This window comes from Camelus ferus, chromosome 5 (genome assembly GCF_009834535.1).
Source record: "Camelus ferus isolate YT-003-E chromosome 5, BCGSAC_Cfer_1.0, whole genome shotgun sequence".
Taxonomy (NCBI): Eukaryota; Metazoa; Chordata; class Mammalia; order Artiodactyla; family Camelidae; genus Camelus; species Camelus ferus.
In genome coordinates, this window is record NC_045700.1 from 7,309,628 (window position 1) to 7,330,264 (window position 20,637).

At 45.2% G+C, this 20,637-nt stretch overlaps 1 protein-coding gene across 1 annotated transcript in view; it reads left to right on the forward strand.

Annotated features, from left to right (window-relative positions):
* The first annotated feature begins 6,006 nt into the window (after positions 1-6,006).
* The window catches only part of CYFIP1 (cytoplasmic FMR1 interacting protein 1), a 63,756-nt gene continuing 49,125 nt past the window's right edge, over positions 6,007-20,637 (forward strand). Inside the window, 10 exon segments of the mRNA XM_032479268.1 lie at positions 6,007-6,087; positions 6,089-6,139; positions 6,224-6,313; positions 6,505-6,582; positions 6,763-6,864; positions 7,708-7,889; positions 9,905-10,001; positions 10,121-10,249; positions 15,716-15,820; positions 17,939-18,030. Of these exon segments, the coding sequence (XP_032335159.1) occupies positions 6,022-6,087; positions 6,089-6,139; positions 6,224-6,313; positions 6,505-6,582; positions 6,763-6,864; positions 7,708-7,889; positions 9,905-10,001; positions 10,121-10,249; positions 15,716-15,820; positions 17,939-18,030 (992 nt within the window). The 5' untranslated portion in view covers positions 6,007-6,021.

Below are 20,637 nucleotides of genomic sequence, written 5' to 3' on the forward strand. Positions count from 1 at the left end.
CTGCGTGACTCCCCTGGCCTGGCAAAGCAATAAAGCTGTTCTGTTCTGTCCTCCCCAATCTCTGCCTCCAACTCTTAAATCCGCTCTCTGGGGACGGAGGCCGGTTTTTTGACAACACTGTCATTGTGTTTGAAGTGAGTTTCTTGTGGTTGGCATATGGTTGAGGTCAGCAGTTTTTTAATCATACTGATGGTGTCTGTCTTTTAATTGGTGGGTTTCAGCTTCTTTGCGATAATCTGATTATTGATAGGTTTGGGGTGAGGTCTCCCATTTTATTATTTGATTCTGGTTAGATCCCTCCCTGTTTTTTTGTGGGGGGGGGGTGGCAATGGTGCTTATAAACAATGGAAATTCATTTCTCACACTTCTGGAGGCCGGAAGTCTGGGATGAGGGTGTCAGGGTGCCCCCATGGGTCCCGGTAAGGGCCTGTGATATTTGACTTACAGTAAGGAATACACATTTGGTCTTTGTTTCTGCCAGAGAGCTTTTAAACCCTTGGGATTTCCGAAGTGAGGAGAGTGATAAGGTGTCTGTGTTCACAGAAACCCCCTGTCAGCCACACCTGAGTTTATGTTAATGCGGTGCCTTCTGGAAATTGACCTAAGGATGAGGGCTGGCTGCTGGGAAACCAATTACAAGAAAGGGTGGAACCTTCCCTCCACCCCCTGACCTCTGGGGAAGAGACAGGGGCCTGAGATTAAGTTCAGGAGCCAGTGGCCAATGACTTAATGTCACACCTGTGTAATGAGGCCTCCATTAAAACCCAGAAGAACGGTTCAGAGAGCCTCCGGGTTGGTGAACACGGAGATGCGGGGAGAGTCACACGCCTGCAGGGGCTCGAAAGCCTGTGCCCCTCCCCCCCACCATGCTCTGTGCGTCTCTTCTGTCTGGGGATGCTCCTGAATTGTTATCCTTTATACTAAACCAGTAATCTACTTTTTAAATTGAAGTATAGTCGATTTTACAACATTGTGTTAGTTTCTGGTGTCCAGCAAAGTGATTCAGTTATACATGTATATATATGAATTTATATATATTCTTGTATATGTATGTGTTCATGTATATATGTATTCATGTATATACACAAATATATATATACTTTTTCAGATTCTTTTTGATTATGGTTTATTACAAGATAATGAGTATAGTTCCCTATACTGTACAGTAGGAGCTTGCTGTTTATCTGCTTTATATATAGTAGGTTCATCTGCTAATCCTAAACTCCTGTCCTCTTCCTTTCTCCTTTGGTAACCATAAGTTTGTTTTCTCTGTCTGTGAGTCTGTTTCTGTTTTGTAAATAAGTTCATCTGTATCATATTTTAGATTCCACATATAAGTGATACCATATAGTATTTGTCTTCCTCTGTCTGACTTCACTTAGTATGATGATCTTTAGGTCCATCCTTGTTGCTACAAATGGCATTGTTTCATTCTTTTTTATGGCTGAGCAATATTCCATTGTGTGTGTGTGTGTGTGTGTGTGTGTGTGTGTGTGTGTGTGTGTGTATGTGTGTGTATGTATGTTTATCCATTCATCTGTCGACGGACATTTAGGTTGTTTCTGTGCCTTGGCTCTTGTCGGTAGTGCTGCTGTGAACTTTGGGGTGCATGTATCCTTCCAAATTAGAGTTTTCGTCTTCTCCCAATATGTGCTCGGGGATGCGATTGCTGGATTATAGGGTAACTCTGTTTTTAGCTTTTTAAGGAACCTCTGTACTGATCTCCATAGTGACTGCACCAATTTACGTTCCTACCAACAGTGCAGGAGGATTCCTTTTCTCCACACCCTCTCCAGCATTTATCATTTGTAGACTTTTTAATGATGGCCATTCTGACTTGTGTGAGGTGATACCTCATTGTAGGTTGGATTTGCATTTCTTTAATAATTCGTGAAGTTGAGCATCTTTTCACGTGCCTCTTGGCCATCTGTATGTCTTATTTGGAGAAATGTCTGTTTATGTCTTCTCCTTATTTTTTGATTGGGTTGTTGATGTTTTTTGTTATTGAGTTGTATGAGCTGTTTGTGTGTTTTGGAAATTAATCCCTTGTCGTTTGTATCATTTGCGAATATTTTCTCCTAGTCCCTACATTGTCTTTTTTTTCATTTTGTTTATGGTTTTCTTTGCTGTGCAAAGGCTTATCCCATTTGTTTATGTTTGTTTTCACTTCTGTTGCCTTGGGAGACTGACCTAAGAAGACACTGCAGATTATGTCAGAGAACGTTTTGCCCATGTTCTCTTCAAGAAGTTTTGTGGTATCATGTCTTTTATTTAGGTATTTAAACCATTCTGGGTTTATTTTTGTATATGGTGCGAACTGTTCTAATCACATTGATTTACATGCTGCTGTCCAGTTTTCCCAGCACCGCTTGCTGAAGAGACTGTCTTTTCTCCATTGTATATTTTTGCCTCCTTTGTCAAAGATTGATTGACTGGAGGTGTGTGGGTTTATTTCTGGGCTCTCTATTCTGTTCCATTGATCCATGTGTCTGTTTTTGTACCAGTACCGTGCTGCTTTGACTACTGTAACTCTGTAATATTGTCTGAAGTCTGGGAGGGTGATGCCTCTAGCTATGTTCTTTTTCCTCAGGATGGCTTTTAAACCAGTAATCCAGTAAGTTAAATGTTTCTCAGAGTTCTGTGAGCTGCTCTAGCAAATTAATGGAACTAAAGGAGGGGGTCATTGGGATCTCCGACATATAGCTGGTCAGTCAGAAGCACAGATGTCAACCTGGACTTATGATTGGCACCACAGGGAGTGGCCGTCTTGTGGGGCCGAGCCCTTACCCTGTGGCATCTGACACTGTCTGCAGGTAGATGGTGTCAGAATTGAGTTGCAGGACACCCAGCTAGTGTTAGGTGGTGTGGGGAGGCCCACACCTTTGTTACAGAATCGGAGGGCCCTTTTCTGGGTTGCAGACTCCAACTTCTCATTGTGTCCTCATGTGGCAGAAAGAAGATCACTATTTTTTGCATTGCTGTTTCCTTTTTCTGTCATCTCTTAGGTTATTTGAGTATTTTTTAGCAGTCCATTTAAATTTATTTTTAAAAAATCTTTTTATGAGTTATGTATATTGCTTCGTGTAGGTTTTTTAAGTGGCTGCTTTAGGGATTACAAATACATGCTAACTGTTCAGTCTATTTGCACCACTTTAAGTGGAATGCAAAAATCCTACACCATGTAGGCCCTTTTGCTGTTAGCGAGTCAAACTCGTCTGCTCGCTGCACGACAGGCCAGTGAATCAGGAGACGAGGTGTTGGGGCAAGGAATAATGACTTTATTTGGAAAACCAGCAGACCAAAAAGATGGCAGACTAATGTCTTGGAGAACCATCTTCCCCAAGTCAGAATTCAGGCTCCTTTTATACTAAAAAGCAGGGGCGGGGGGGGGGGTTGTGGCAAACTTCTTGGCGTAGGATTTCTTTGTTCTTGGAATCCTTTGTTCTTGCAGCTGTCCATGTGGGTCAGATCATGGTGTCCCTGTAAACCTCCAACAAAACAAACATTATTTTCTATTCTGCAACTTTTTACCTTTATGTGGATGGAAAAGTGTTAATATCCTTAAAGGCCAGAGCCTTGAGAATGGGCTGTCCTGTAGATTTCAGGCTTTAGGCAACATTCTTTGAGGAAAGGTGCAGAACCAGCGTGACTGAGCACAGGGAACGGAGCACAGGGTTAGAGCCAAAGAAACAGATCTAACATGGAGTCAGACTTGTTCTTTCCGATTCATTGCCTTCCCCCTTTGTGTGATAGTTCTCTTATATGTTACATTTATATACGCTGAAAACCCCATCAGACAGTATTTTAACTTGCTTTCAGCCACCAAACATTTTTTCAAGAGCTCTGGAGGAATAGTCTATTTTGTTGACTCACTATATACCATTTCTCTTGCTTTTGCTGTTTTTCATGCCCCAAGGTTTCCTTCTGGTATCATGTCCCTTGTATTTGAAGAACTCACGTTAGCCTGCTTCTATGAGTCCTCTTGATTTTCCTTCATCTGAGACTGTCCTTCTTTCATCTTCATGACACTTCTTTTCTTTCCACCCTAAAATGTGTCATCTCACTTCCTCTGGTCCCCTGACATTCAAATTGGTGTCCTCCGGGTAATGAGCCACTTTTCTCTGGCTGCTTTCAAGGTATTTTTTCATTGTCTTATTTTTGAGCAGTGTGACAGTGATGTGTCTGGATATGGGTCTTTTAGGTTTATCTTGCTTGGGATCTGTTGAGCTCCTTGAATCTGTAGACCCAAGTATAGCCACACTTGTGAAGTTCTCGGTCATTTTCCAGCTGTTTTCCAGCACTGCCCGCTGTCTGCTTCCCGTCTCGCACCCTGATGACACAGTGCTTGGACTTCTCCCCTTGTTCCCAAGGCTCCCCCTTGTCCTAAGTCTCTCCATGTTTTTTTCAATCTTTTTTTCTCTCTGTCATTCAGATTAGATCCTTTCTATTGCTCTCTTAGAGTTCACTGAATCTTTCCTCTGCTCTTAATAAGCTCCTGTGGGGAGTTCTTAAAATTTCAGTGGGGTTTTTTTTTAGGATCTAAATTTCCATTTGGTTCTTTGTATCTTTTTATTTATTTATTTGCTAACTTCCCCATTTTTGTCTCAGGAGTTTGTTTCCAGCATTGTTATAGTAGTTGCTTTAAGTCTGGTGGATAATTGTAGCATCTCTGTTGTTCTGGCGTTGCTATCTGTTGCTCATCTGTTCCCATAGGAATTAAGACATCACTGGTTCTTTGCTGAGGAGTTTGGATTGCAGTTGGACATTTTGGATATTATAATAGGAGACTCTGGATCTTGTTTAAATCTTGGGAAAATTGTAAATTTTTTTTTCTGATTTTTTTTTTTCAGCAGGCAAACAAACCATCTGGTTCGATTTAGGCTGCAATTCTGACCTGCCCTCTATGGGTTGTGGTGTAGTGTCAGGTGTCCTGGGGGCTCAGTAGTACCATTCTGATTTGTCCTGCATATGCCTCCTGTCGCCAACTGGGACCTGGCTGTGGACTTGGTCTTGGGGGTGTGACAGTCAGATCCGCGCATGTGCAGCTTGGACACCAGCCTGACATTTGCCAGCAGCTTTGTGGGCTTGCTCTTCCAAACGTCTTCCTCCCCACAACTGCCCCTGGGGCTTTCCAGTGCCCAGGGTTCCCTTTTTGTTCTCTGACCAGCACACCAGGGCTTTGGGAGCTTGCCCCGCCGCGCACTTCCACTCCCGCGCCTGGTCTGGGGCCCAGTGCCTGGGGGAGCAGCTGGGTGCTTCTTCTGTTCTGTGTTCTTGTCCAGCTCCTCTGCTGCTCTTAACTCCTCAGAATGAACAGAGCTGCCCCACGCATCCTGTCCGGGGTCAGGGCAGCATTCAGCGGGAAGAGAGTGCTGGTTCCCTGTCCCTGGAGCCAGCACAGGTGTATCCATGAGTCCGGCTCCACTTATGCGCTTCTGAATGCCAGCCACGGAGTGTCTGCTGTCGGTCCTCTGCCAACAGCCTCCTCCTGGTTTCCTTCCCTTGGCCCTCCGGCCTCACCTAAGTGGGTATTGCAGGCTGTCTTGTGCTCCTGGAGACCAGGCTCTGGCCTTTTCCATCCCCGTCCCTAGCGTGTGGCCCTGCTTGGAGGGCCCGCTGGGGAAGCATCAGTGGCGGGGAAGCGCTGTTGCCCCTCCTGAGGCTGTGCTGGCTTCCTGGGAGCCCACATGCTATTGTAGGAGCCCTTTCCTCCTCCACCTCAGTGCAGGGGTTGTCAGACCCTCGCAGAGAGCCCTCTGGGACTGTGGCCCAGAGGTAGGAAGGTGACAGGAAGAGATGGCATGTGTGTTGGCCCATGTGCCCTGCACCACGACCAGGAGAGGCTGCGATGTGACTCCCCTGCTGGTGAGCCCAGGAGCAAGATGCCAGACCCCGGGGACGGGACCCCAGGAGAGGACACAGGGGAGCAGGGGCCTGAAAACCCTACCCTGGAAGGACTTGTCAGGGTGCCACTGCCCGTCCTCACGGCACAGGTGGCTTTGTGCTTTGTCCTAAGCCAGGATGGCGGCCCAGGTGACCCTGGAGGATGCGCTGTCCAATGTGGACCTCCTGGAAGAGCTGCCTCTGCCCTGACCAGCAGCCCTGCATCGAGCCCCCACCATCCTCACTGCTCTACCAGGTGGGTGCTGGGCGGCTATGGCTGGGGGGGTGGGGGGGACAGCCTGTGATGCTGATGTCTGCATGATGGTTTTCTTCCTTTCAGCCAAATTTCAACACTAATTTTGAAGACAGAAATGCATTTGTCACCGGCATTGCAAGATACATTGAACAGGCGACCATCCATTCTAGCATGGTAACTCCGTCTGCCTGTTTCCCTTGGGGGGATGGCACAGCTGAATGGCAAATGTCACTTGTTCTGTACTATCCTGATAGGATACCTAGTAAGGAAGAAGAGAAGAAGCCGAATGATGTTAGCAATTTGGCATCCCCTTTCTTAGAATTGTTCTCCTACTTGCCTTTGATTTGCCCTGTGTACCTTTGCAGAATGAGATGCTGGAGGAAGGCCAAGAATACGCTGTCATGCTGTACACCTGGAGGAGCTGCTCCCGGGCCATCCCGCAGGTGCCGCCTCCCAGCCAGACCCCACCCCATCCCTACTGGCCACGCCCTGCCCCAAACAGACCGGGTCCCGCCCCCCCTGCCCAGCCAGACCACGCCCACCTCCCGCCCACTCCACCCCAGCGCCCTCCCTGTATTCTCTCTGGGTTGAAACCTCTCTATGTCGTGATTGTTTACCCCCAGGTGAAATGTAACGAACAGCCTAATAGAGTGGAAATTTATGAGAAAACCGTGGAGGTCCTTGAGCCTGAAGTCACAAAACTGATGAATTTTATGTACTTCCAGGTAAAACGGTGAAATAATCCCCGGGGTTTAATGCAGGGGGTGGGATGCTGGCGCCCTCTCACACATCCATCACCAACTGCTCACTAGAAGTGCATATAAATTACAGTCGACACAGCAGGTCTGAGACCCAGGAGAACGAATGAAGCCTTTGACAGTCTAATGCTTTACTGTCCCTTTCAGAATAAGGGCTGCATCTGTGTTTCACTTCTCTTCTGCCTTTGGGAGTGAATTTATTTCCCCACATGAAGGCTGCTTTCCACCAGTGTGCTTGCTTGGCCTACTTTCGATTCTTCTGGTTTTCAGGTGCTTTTGCCTCGATTGTCCACTCTGGTGGGCTTCACCCTGGCCTCAGCTCCTTCTGGCCCTTGGGCTAGGCAGAGGGGCCACAGAGAGGGGACTTGCTGGCTTTTTCAAGACATACTTTAGAAATGTGTGCAAGTTTTTGTTAGATTCCTTTAGCAAAGGGAGAGAACTTATTAAGTGATAAATTTGTTTGATCTTAGGTTGTCAGGTGGACATCCCCCCGCCCCCCTTTTGAGCTCTGAAAGCTAAAGCACCTGCTTTACAGACGTTCTTTGGAGTATTTTGCTCTGTAACCTTGCTGGAACAAGCAACACAGTTCTTTTACTTTGGGGACCTTGTTGGTAAAGGGCACAATTAATTCCCCTTAACAGAGGAAAGGCAGTTAGAAATCAGTTTCTGGAAACGCGTGTCTTTACCTGAGCTGTAAACGTGCACTTGAGGGGCCACCGTTTCATCAGCAAGTAACGCGAACCTGGGCGCTGGGCTTGCGGTCGGCGAGTCCCTGAAAGTGGCGTCTCTGCCCTCCCTTCCTCGGCGCAGAGAAACGCCATCGAGCGCTTCTGTGGGGAGGTGCGGCGCCTGTGCCACGCGGAGAGGAGGAAGGACTTCGTGTCGGAGGCCTACCTCATCACCCTGGGCAAGTTCATCAACATGTTCGCTGTGCTGGACGAGCTGAAGAACATGAAATGCAGCGTCAAGAACGACCACTCCGCCTACAAGAGGTGAGCCCGGAGCACCCCGCGCGTTGCGCGCGCCCCAGCCGGGCGCGTCTCAGCACCGCCAGCGAGCGGCTCTGGGCAGGTCACCGCGCTGCTGTGCATCCTGGCAGGCGTGTGTGTGGCCCGACTGGGCTCTGGATGCCCCGGGAGGACCGGCCTTGGCAGGTGGCTCCGCCCCTCGTTCCCTGATTGGCGCGTCCCCGCAGGCGCACACCCTCGCAGCGGTGGGCACATCTGGCCCCTGGACCACAGGCTCCCCTAGACCAGCTCTCCTCCCGGGCAGTTTTCTTTCTGAGTGTAGAGACCTGGAGGAGAGAATTGGAAAAGGTGGGCTTGACAGGCAGCGTGTGTCTGGGGGACTGTGAGTGCGTTGGTGGCCTAGCAGAACAGAGACCCTGTCCTCTAATTGTCTTCAGAAAGTCTGTGCCCAGGACAGAAATCCAGGGTTCATTCCGAAGCAGGAAGGGAAGAAGATGACAGTTGGGGTAGGTTACCGGTCTTTGCCGTGAAGCTTTTCTTTCGGAAAACCCCCGAGGCACTAGGTTGCACAGACAGGTCCTGACGTGGGCGTTTCCACTAAACGTTTTAGGGGAAGCCCTCCGTGTGCTCTCACACTGCTTGGCAAGACCTAGAGACTCAGGCCGAGCCACGCAGGATTGTTGGACCTCAGCGTACAGGTCCTTCTGTGTCCACCTTCCCCTGTCAGCCCCGGGGGTTGGTCACGCAGCTGTCGTTTTTCACAGATACGATAAGTGAGAGTCAGGGTTCAGGAGGTGTGGTAGTGATTTATAATAAGATATATTTGGTCCTCATCCCCATTTTTGGCACAGAGCTCCTGAAACCCTTGGGATTTCCTGTGATGAGAGCAATAAAGTGTCTTTTATTATGTTAACGCGCTGACTTTTCGAAAGCCCTTAGGTAACCTGAGGATGGGGGCTGGTCACCAGAGGAACCAACCCTGTGACTAGAGGGTTTCAACTCTGGGTCCTATCCTCCTGACCTCAGGAATTGGAGAGGGGTTGGAGGTTGAATCCATCACCAGTGTCCAGTGATCAAATCAGGCTTATGGATGAAATCCTCCTGTAAAAACCCCAAGGGAGGGCATGCAGGCAGCTTCCAGGTTGGTGAACATGTGGAGGTTTGGGGGAGAGTGGTGCTTAAAGAGGGCATAGAAGCCCCCTACCCTTTCCCCATACCTCGCCCTCTGTATGTCTTCCATCCTGTGGTTCTACATTATATCCTTTATAATAAACTGTTAATCTAGTACATTTCTCTCAGTTCTGTGAGCTGCTCTGACAAATTAATTGAACCCAAGGAAGGGGCTTTTGGGACTGCTGATCTGTAGCTGGTTGGTCAGAAGCACAGGTGACAGCCTTGACCTCCAGTTGGTGTCTAAAGTGGGGGGATGGCGCACAGTCATGTAGGACTTGAGCTCTTACATTGTGAGGTCTGATGGTGTCTTCAGGTGCTGTCAGAATTGAGTTGAGCGTAGGACACCCAGCTTGTGTCAGGGAATCGCTAGGCGGTGTGGGAAATCCCACCTCCCATATTAGAATTGGCACCAGATCTTTAGGTTTGTCCAAGATGGAGGCTGCAAGTCGGTGATGGAATCAGGATTCTAACTCAGACCTTTGGCACCAAAACTGTGTGGTGTGGTCCCTGACCTGTGGGAGGTTCCTGGTGGAGAAGCTGAATGATGCTGGCCATCTTAGTCACCCAGCTCTGGGAGTCACAGGGAGTGGCTGCCTTTCTCAGACTTGGGGACAGGGGGCCCAGGGGAGAGGCCAGTGTGTGGGTGCCCTTTGGGGATGCCTGTGGGCTGTGCTGCCACATCTCTGAGGAAGTCCGTCAACTGGACAGTGGGGTCCTGAGCTGTCCTGGTTGCAAAGAGACTTCCCTGGAGTTCAGTGGAAAGCCGTAGGAGGCTGAAATCTTAACCAGCTTCTAAGATGCACATTTTAAGCCATTAAGCATGTTGGTTGATGAACCCTGGTTTGGTTTGGTTTTTTCTTTCATAGGGCTGCTCAATTTTTACGTAAAATGGCAGACCCACAGTCCATCCAGGAATCACAGAACCTGTCCATGTTCCTGGCCAACCACAACAAGATCACACAAGTAAGTCACGCTCTTGCCCCTCGGGGGGATGTGGTGCATCCCCGCCGGGGGACAGAGGCGGGTGGGTGGTCTGGGGAACAGAGAGCAGTCAGTGACACAGGTCTCGCTCGGTGTTTCAGTCTCTGCAGCAGCAGCTCGAAGTGATTTCTGGCTATGAAGAGCTCTTAGCGGACATCGTGAACCTGTGTGTGGATTACTACGAGAACAGGATGTATCTGACGCCCAGTGAGAAACACATGCTTCTCAAAGTACGTGTGTTGAGGGTGGGCTGCCCCAGGATCGTGAGAGAGGGGCGGCCTGGCTCTCGTGAAGAGGCTGCACTTTGTCTGGATCCTTTTTGCCAGACTTTTCTAATTCTCCTGCTTGAGGGGGGTGTGGGTGTGGGTGTTTAGGGGTGTGGGTGTGTGTATACATACGGCATCCTCCACCCTGCATGCCTTTTGCACTACAAGTCCTTAATGCATTCCTGTGAGTATGTTCTGAGCTTGACCCCAGTGCCGGGTGGATCACGTGCCCATCCCTGGATAAGGTGAAGAGGTCGTGGGTCAAGGGCTTCTCTCAGCATGAAGCTTCATAGGTGAGGTTGGTCCGCCTTCTACTTGATAAGGATGTAACTCCTAGAAATTCAGCAGGACTATGTCACCATGATCCCAATAGACTTGTGTTGGTCAAGAAACATGCCATTTAGCATATTCTTCATTATTACTCTGTTTCAAATGGGGGAGGTTTTCAGTGACGTTTCTCAGGTGATGAGAAGATGAGAAGACACTTCTGCCGTTCCCTCTACCCTCTCTCTGCCTTCACGGAGGGCAGCCGTGGGGGATCCTGTGCTGGGTGTCCTGCTGACCCAAACCCCTCTGCAGGTGGGCGCAGCTCTGAGACCTCTTCCTCGCAGGAGAACAGCGTGTAGGGGTCAGAGCAAGAGGGCACTGTCCAGTGGAGTGCTTTGTGATACCAGAAACATTCCGTTTGCACCTACTGGTGCAGGAGCCCCCTGGCCATGGGTACTTAGGAAAGTCCACATTGAGTATTGCATTGTGCTTGACCAGAGATGGAGCTGGTATGTGCACCTGAAAGGCAACCCAAGAAATGACATAAAATAGCTTCACAGGAAGGGATAACCATTCACTTCTGGGCAACTTTTAATGGTGCTTTTTACCAGCACTAGAAGTATTAAAACTACAGAAAGAAAAATTTCATTGTTAAGGCAAATTTCAGTAAAGACAGTAGATCAACTACTTAACAAAGCCGGTAAGAAGGTTAAAAGACAAAAGTAGTAAAATCATCTGCAGCCACAAGAGGTTAAGTGATGCACAAAACAGGAAGATGTAAAACATGATGCCAAAAACATAAAGCATTGGTGGGGGAGTAAAAATGCAGGGTTATTAGAATTAATCCAAACTGGAGAGATCATAACTTAACATACAGGTTGCTATATTGAAACCTCATGATAACCACAACCAAAATTTTATAATAGATACACAAAAGACAGAAAGGAATTCAAACAGACTACTAAAGGTAGTCTTCAAATCACAAGGCTAGAGAGCAAAAAAAGAAGAAAGGAACAAAAAGGAGCTACAAAAGCAACCAGAAATGAATGAACAAAATGGCAGTAAGTATGCACCTGTCAGTAATTACTTGGTGAGTGGACGACATGCTCCAGTCACAAGACATCCAGTGCTGAACGGATTAAAAAAATGCTGCCTTTAAGATTCTCACTTCAGATCTAAAGACACACAGATTGAAAGTAATGGAGTGGAAAATGATATTTCACACAGATGGAAATGAAAAGAAAGCTCGGGTGGCAATACCTACATCAGACAAAATAGACTAAAACAAAGACTGTTAACAAGAGTCAGAGGACGTAACATGTGATAAGGACAGAAAACACAGCCACGTGGAGGCTAAACAACATGCGACTAGAAAACCAGTGTGTCACTGAAGAAATTAAAAAATACCTGGAGACAAATGAAAATGGAAACACAGTGATCCAAACTGTATGGGACGCAGCAGAAGTAGAGTTCTCAGAGGGAAGTTTATAACGATACAAACCTACCTTAGGAAACCGGAAAAATCTCAAATAACCAATCTAACCTGACACCTAAAGGAGTTAGAAAAAGAACAAACGAAACCCAAAGTTAGTAGAAGGAAATAATAAAGAGTGAGAGTGAAAATAAATGAAATAGTGACTGAAAAATAACAGAAAAAGTCAATGAAACTAAGAGCTGGTTCTTCAAAAAGATGAAATCAATAAACCTTTAGTTTGTCAAGAAAAATATAGAGAGGGCACAAATCAGTAGTCACAAACGAAAAAGAAGTTACAACCAACACCACAGAAAGTCAAAGGATTGTAAGAGATTACTACAATTGTATGTCAATAAAATGGACAACCTAGAAGAAATGGGCAAACTGCTAGAAACATACAGTCTCCCAAGATGAATCAGAAAGAAATAGAAAATATGAACAAACTGATTACACTAATGAAATTGAATCGGTTATCAAAAAACTCCCAACAAACAAAAGTCCAGGACCAGATGGCTTCACAGGTGAAGTCTACCAAACATTTAAAGAAGAGTTAACACCAGTCCTTAAAATGTTCCCAGAAATTGAAGAGTAACGAAGGCTTCCAAACTCATTCTGTAAGGCCAGCATCACCCTGATACCAAGACCAAAGATATCACACACAAGAAAATTACAGGCCAATATTACTGGTAAACATAGATGCAAACATGCTCAACAAAATATTAGCAAACCAAAGTCAGCAAAATACTAAAATGATCACACACCATGATCAAGTGGGATTTATCCCAGGGATGCGGTGATGGTTCAACGTCCGCAAATCAATCAGTGTGTTTCACCACGTTAACGAATTGAGAGGGGAGGGTACAGCTCAGTGGTAGACCACATGCTTAACATGCACGAGGTCCTGGGTTCAATCCCCGGTACTTCCATTAAAATAAATAAATAAATAAACCTAATTACCTCCTCCTAAAAAATAATAAAATAAATTTTAAAAACCAGTTAAAGAATAAAATCATATGATCACCTCAGTAGATGTGGAAAAAGCTTTTGACAAAATTCAACATCCATTTAGGATTAAAAAAATCTCAACAAAGTGAGTATAGAGGGCACATATCTCAACCTGATAAAGGCCATATATGACAAGTCCACATACTCAACAGGGAAAGCATTTCCTCTAAGATCAGGAACGGGACAAGGATGTCCACCACTCTCACCACTTCTATTCAACATAGCATTGGAGGTCCTGGCCACATCAGTCAGACAAGGGAAAGAAATTAAAGGAATCCATACTGGAAACACAGCAGATAGTATGATACTATATATAGAAGATACTAAAGACACCAGCAAAAATCTGTTAGAACTAATCCATGAATTCAGTGAAGTTGCAGGATATAAAATTAATATACAGAAATCTGTTATAGTTCTATACACTAACAATGAACTAACAGAAAGAAATTTTTTTTTAAATCCCATTTACAATTGCATCAAAAAATAAAATACCTAGGACTGAATCTAACCAAGGGCATAAAAGATCTAGACTGAGAAAACTAAGACATTGTTGAAAGAAACTGAAGACAATGCAAACAAATGGAAAGATCTTTTGTGCTTATGTGATTGGAAGACTTAATATTGTTAAAAATGACCATACTACTCAAGGCAATCTGCAGATTTCGTGCAATCCCTATCAAAATACCAATAACATTTTTCACAGAACTAGAACAAATAATTCTAGCATTTGTATAGAAGCACAAAAGACCCTGAATAGCCAAAACAATCTTGAAAAATAAGAAGAAAGCTGGAGGTATCACACTCCTTGGCTTCAAACTATATTACAAAGCTACAGTAATCAGAACAGGATGGTACTGGCACAAAACAGACATACAGATCAATGAAACAGAGCCCAGAAATATATCCACACTTAAATGGGCAATTAATCCAAGACAAAGTGGGCAAGAATATATGACAGGGAAAACACAGCCTCTTCAGTAAATGGTGTTGGGAAAACTGGACAGCTGCTTGCAAAAGAATTTTACTGGATTAGTCTCTCGCACCATACACAAAAATAAATTGAAAATGGATTAAAGATTTAAATGTTGAAGACCTGAAACCCTAAAACTCCTAGAAGGAAACATGAGCAGAATGCTTTTTTTTTGGTGGGGGGTTGGGGAAAGATTATTAGTTTTGTCTGTTTGTTTGTTTATTTAATGGAGGTACTGGGGATTGAACAAAGGACCTCAGGCATGCTAAGCATGTGCTCTACCACTGAGCTATATACCCTCCCCCCCCTGCAGAATGCTCTTTGACATCAGTTTTAGCAATATTTTTTGGATCTGTCTCCTCAGGCAAGGAACGCAAAAGCAAAAATAAACAAATGGCACTACATCAAACAAAAAAGCAAAGGAAACCATGAACAAAATGAAAAGGCCACCTGCTGAATGGAAAAGATATTTGCAAGCAATATATCCAATAAAGGGTTAATATCCAAAATACGCAAAGAACTCGTACAACTTACAATCAAGAAAACAAGCAATTCAATTTAAAAATGGGCAGAGGATCCGAACAGGCATTTTTCCAAAGAAGACATACTGATGGCCAACAGGCACATGAAAACATGCTCAATATCACTCATCATTAGGGAAAAACAAATAAAACCACAATGAAATATCACCTCACACCTCTCTGGATGGCTATAATAAAAAATACAACAAATAACAAGTGTTGGTGAGGATGTGGAGAAAAGGGAACCCTCTCATGCCCTGTTGGTGAGAATGTAAATTGGTGCAGCCACTACAGAAAACGGTATGGAGGTTCCACCAAAATTAGAAGTAGGATTACCATAGGGTCCAGCAATTCCACTTCGGGATGTTTATGTGAAGAAAAAATAATTTGAAAAGATACATGCACACCAGTGTTCATTGAAGCATTGCAACAATGGCCGAGACACAAGCAACCTAAGTGTACATTGATAGATAATAATAATATGTACGTGTACACACACACACACACACACACACACACACACACACACACACAATGGAATATTACTCAGCCATGAAAAAGAATGAAATCTTGTCATTTGTGATAACAATGGATGGACCTTGTGGGCATTATGCTAAGTGAAATAAGTCAGTCAGAAAATGACAAATACTATGTGATATCACTTATATGAGGAATCTAAAAAAAATGAACAAACATAAAACAGAATAAGCAGGGTTCCCAGTTCCCAAGGGAGACGGGAGATGAATGAAGTAGGTGGGAGAGATTAAGAGGTACCGACTTCCAGTTATAACATAAATGAGTTGTGGGAATGAAATATACAGTATGGGGAATATAGTCAATAATACTGTAATATCTTTGTGTGGTGACAGATGGTAACTAGACATCATGGTGATCATTTGTTTTACTGTTTAGAAGAAACAAATCACTGTGTTGTGCACCTGGACCTAACATACTGTGGTAGGTCAATTATACTTCAATTTTTGAAAGAAGAATGAATTGTCATATCAAAATTATGAACTGAGGGGGAAGGTATAGCTCAGTGGTAGAGCGTGTGCTTAGCATGCGTGAGGTCCTGGGTTCAATCCACTGTACCTCTATTTAAAAAAAAAAAATTATGAAGTGTAGCAGTGTAACTTCTCGTGGGTAATTAAACTTGCAGGTCCGAGCTGTATGTGTCGTTCTGTGATTTGCAGGTCATGGGCTTTGGTCTGTACTTGATGGATGGGAGTGTCAGCAACATTTATAAACTAGATGCCAAGAAAAGAATAAACTTATCCAAAATCGACAAGTACTTCAAGGTGAGTTACAGTTTTTAGCTAAACCTTTTTATCGAAGTGCATGCAGTTTGAGCTCTGGGAGGCGAACCCCCGTGACCGTGTCCCGCACTGGGGAACGCAGGGGTGGGGGTGGGGGCGGGGAGGCGGTCTCCTCCCCCGCGCTGGTTGTGCCCGGGTTTGACCCTTGTCTGAAGGAGTCATGCCACGGGTACTCTTTCACATCTGGCTGCCCTCACTCTCAGGTCGTCCACGTGGGAGCCTGCAGCTGCGGTTCTTACATTTTCACTGTGCTGTAACACTGCATGTTCTGATTAGACGGCAATTTATTCATCCAGTCTTTCGTCATGAACGTGAGCTTGTTTCTGGATTTTGTAATTGTCCAAACAGTGCTCTGATCTGTGCACATCTGCACATTTCTGTTGCATGACTACCAGTGGTGGATTGGGGGTCAGGGGAATACACATTTTCAGGGTAGTGGATCAGTCTAACCATGCTCCCCTGTGGCTGAGCTGACTCACGTCCCCACCAAGAGTGAGTGAGCCTTCTCGTATCTCCATGTCCTCAGGCAACGCTTGGCTCTGGCAGTTTTTGGTGGAGGGCCCTCCTGAAGGGTGGGTCCATATGTCATCGTCATCCTCGTGTTTCCTTGTGGTTTAGCTGCTGTTTCCCTGATGGCTTTTCACAATATTACCAGTCTTTTGTGTGTTCTCTCTTGTGAAGTGTCCTTTCAAATCTCTTACTCTTTTTATTTTAGATATTTATTTTGTTTTTATTTATTTATTAATTTATTTAAGTCTAGTCAGTTACGTGTCAGTTTCTGATGTACAGCATAACGTTTCAGTCATACATATACATGCACATATATGTTTTCATATTTGTTTTCATTATAGGTACAAGATACTGAATGTAGTTCCCTGTGCTGTACAGAAGAAATTTATTTTTTGTCTACTTTATATATAGTCGTTAGTATTTGAAATCTCTTACTGTTTTTACCCTTGTTGGTTTGTAGTTCTTTATGTACTCGGGGGGGTGTGTCCTTTGTCGAATACATGTGCCCTGAAATACATGCATTTCTCCTTGTGGTTCTTTTTTCCACTTTTTTGCAGTCATTTGGCGAACTGAGGTCCTTAATTTTAATGTAGTTCAATATATCAATCTTTTATGTCCACTTTAAGAAATCTCTGCTAAAGCGGGCTCTTGAGGATTTTCTTTTGTGTTACCTTGTAGAAGCATCACTGTTTCCTTGTCCATCTAGATCGGTAATCCCCCTGGAACTGGCCTCGTGTCTGCTGCGAGGTGGAGGGTTGCCATCCTTGGATTTTTCTCCCCTACTGCTCTGCAGAGTCACGTGGGTCATAAAGCAGGTGTCTGTATATGCGTGACTCTGCCTTAAGCCCTCTGCTCTGCCCACTGGTCTGCACTTCTGCTCTGGGGCCAGGCTGACTCAGTTGCTGTAACTTTCCAGTAGGTCTGCTTATCAGGAAATCTTCGATTTGTGTTCTTCATGATTGTCTTGGCCATTTTAGAATCGGCTTGCTGATTTACACACACACACACTCACACACACAGATACACACACCCCACATAAACCATTTTTCCTCTTGGAATAATGTTTCAGATTCCATTGAATCTAGAGATCAATTTAGGGAGAATGAATGTTTTTAAAATACCATGTCTTCCAATATATGAACCTAATGTATTTCTCCATTCACTTAGAATTTTTAAAATTTCTCTAGAATTTTTAGAGTATTTTTACTTAGAAATCCTGCACATACTTTGTTAGATTTAATATATGTATGCTTTTTTGATGCTATTGCAATTTTTTTCTTTAAGTTTTCATTTTCGAATTGTTTTTTCCTAGTATATAGAAATACACTCGATTTTTTTTTTTTAATGAGCATGGATCTAGCAACAAGGTAGGTTAATTTTAATATTTGGTTTTATGAACATTGCTTCTTAACTTCTATTTTGTTCTTCTTAAAGTGAATGTAGAAGCTGTTTGCAAGTTTTTTGCAGTAGTGACTGGCGGAGATAGCATTCAGCCCACAGTCATTATTAGCATTACTCATCCTTCTTGCGATTGTATTTGGTGACTAAACACATATCATGACCCTGGGTGTTTTTGTTCTTTTAATACAGCAGCTCCAGGTGGTTCCACTGTTCGGGGACATGCAAATAGAGCTGGCGAGATACATCAAGACCAGTGCCCACTACGAGGAAAATAAATCTCGGTAGGCGGAGGGGAAGCTGGCGGGTCAGTGTGTTCCCCTGGTGGTTATGATGGTCCGTTTATCAATCCAGAGATGCCACCGTTGACAGTCTCCACCACATGAAACCGAATGCCTGAAACAGTAGCCTCTTCCACACATGGATGGTGACATTTAAGTTCATTTACAGCTGATTTCTGCATGTTAATCCTGCTGACTTCTTTTATTAGCTCTAGTAGTTTTTGTGTGGCACCTTTAGGGTTTTCTGTATAGAGTATCATGCCATCCACATACAGTGACAGTTTTACCTCTTCTCTTCCAGTTTGGGTCCCTTTTATTTCTTTTTCCTAAATTCATTTACAAATACAATTGATTTCCGTAGTGGAACAGCCACGTGTCAGATGTTTAATACTTAGGGATGCCTGTGTCAGGTCAGCCCAGGGGTAGACCTTTGCCATCATCCCAGAGAGTTCTGTTGGCCAAAGCTGCTCACCAATACGGAACTAGAAACAAATTCTCTGGGACCAATGGTGTGTTGGTATATGCTTCACCACCAGCTTGTTGTGGGGCGGGGCGTGTCTGCGTGTATCTAACAGAGGATCACAGAACCACCACTCAAGGGCCAAATCCAGGCCAAGCCTATTCTTGTAAGGCCTCTGTGATTGAGAATGGTCTTTACATTTTTTAAGTTTGTGTTTTTTTAAGATGACAGCTCTATGAGACATGGGACTGAGACAGTGTGGCCCTAAATCCTAAAATATTTGCTGTCTGCGCCTGTCCTGAGAAGCTGGCCGACTTCTGCCATAAGGGATCTGCAGCTCCAATCACAGTGGTGATAAATTCGCCGTGTCTTGATTGCAGATCCCGCGAAGCCAATTGAGTCTCCTAGGATGCTCTTGTCCACTTCTGCCAAACGTGTGGTCACCATTCAGCCGAGGTTTTGAAAAACGCAGCTGTACCTCAGTCACTTGTTTTACTCAAGGGTCAGCAGGCTTTTTCTGTGAAGGCTAAACCATTCAGCATGTGAGGCTTTTCTGGCCACATGTGTCACACATCCTTTTTTGTTGTTGTTTATTTTTTTAAATGACTTTTTAAAACTGAAAACCATTTTGTATGGCTGTACCAAAACTGGCCCTTGGCTGTGGTTGGCTGACCTCCATGCCAGCTCACTTCCTGACCCATCTGCTGTCACGTCTGACACGATAGCCTTCCTCTTGGTGACATTCACTAAACTGGAACTGCTTTGCACTCCAGCATCCATTGGAGCTCCGATCTGGAGTGTGTGCTGATTTCCAGGGTGTGAGTGGCCCCGTCATGCCTGAGTTCAAGTTAGCACCCTGCAGTGTAATAGCTCCTACCCTACCAGTCAGGTCTAGGTCACAGATAATGGTAAGAGCATCAAGAAGCAATGACTTTTGCAGACTTTCTTTGTTTTTCATAGTATTTCTTTTAAGTTGATGACCTTTAATACCAATGAAATGCTGTGTTTCACAGCCTCCGAGGGAGGGAGCAGTCAGCTCCGAGAGCCCAGCCCCGTGGCCCAGCACTCGTGTCTGGGCCCAGACAGGGTGGGCGCAGGGTGGGCAGGTGTTGGCACCGGGCTCCGGGGCGTGCAGGGGAGGCGGGTGTGTTGAGGGTGGACCTGGCGCGGGACCTGGGCCTCATGTGCGCCCTGCAGACTCGGGGAGCTGCCTTGGCTAATGCCTCCGTAATTGTTACATCACCCTGTAGTGGAATCAGAAAGTTAAAAAGGGATGCTGCTTGAGACAGTGTACTGAGCATCTTGAAAACTGGTCACCTGAGTCCCTCCCTTCAAGCAAAGGGGACCAACTCGTCAAAAACACGGTGAGGGTTGGTGCTGAGTGTGAGGAACCACCCGCTGTCTGAGCCCCAAGGCCCGTGCTTTCTGCCCAAGAGCTCCAACAGATTTAATTCTTTTTCTTTTTAAACTTACTTGTTTTTGTAGGGGGTGGAGGAGGGAGGTAATTAGATTTATCTCTTTATTAACTTTTAGAGGAGGGACTGGGGATTGAACCCAGGACCTTGTGCATGCTAAGTATGCGCTCTACCTCTGCGCTATAAACCTTCCGCCTCAGATCTAATTCTTAACACACTTTCCCCCACTCCGTTGATGGGATCAGTTTGCTGCTGAAATGGTGTGTTGTGCATGTAGGTAGTTATGGCAACACTGTCTAAGTTCCAAGCGATGTCAGTTCCAGCTCTCCTGTTAAGGACGGCGTTTGTTCCTGAGTCTTTGGCTGGCTCGGTTTGTACTAGCGCTTATGTTCTCGCATGTGAGTAATAGGGGAACATTAGTTCTGCCAACTCTGCAGTGAGGTGTCGAGGGGTCTTGGCATGGGTGATGCGTTGTCCTGAATCCAGCAGCTTTGTGGAAGGCAGTTTGTTTTTAAATTATTTTATTTTATTTGGGGGGGGAGGGGAAAGGGGGGTAATTAAGTTTAATTATTTCTTTACTTTTAGAGGAGGTACTGGGGATTGAACCCAGGACCTCGTGCATGCTAAGCATGCACTTTACCCCTTGAGCTATACCCTCCCCCCAGTAGTTTGTTCATTAAGGAGAAATTAGGATTCCTTTTCCAGAACACAGACCTGAGAAGGGAGCACAGCAAC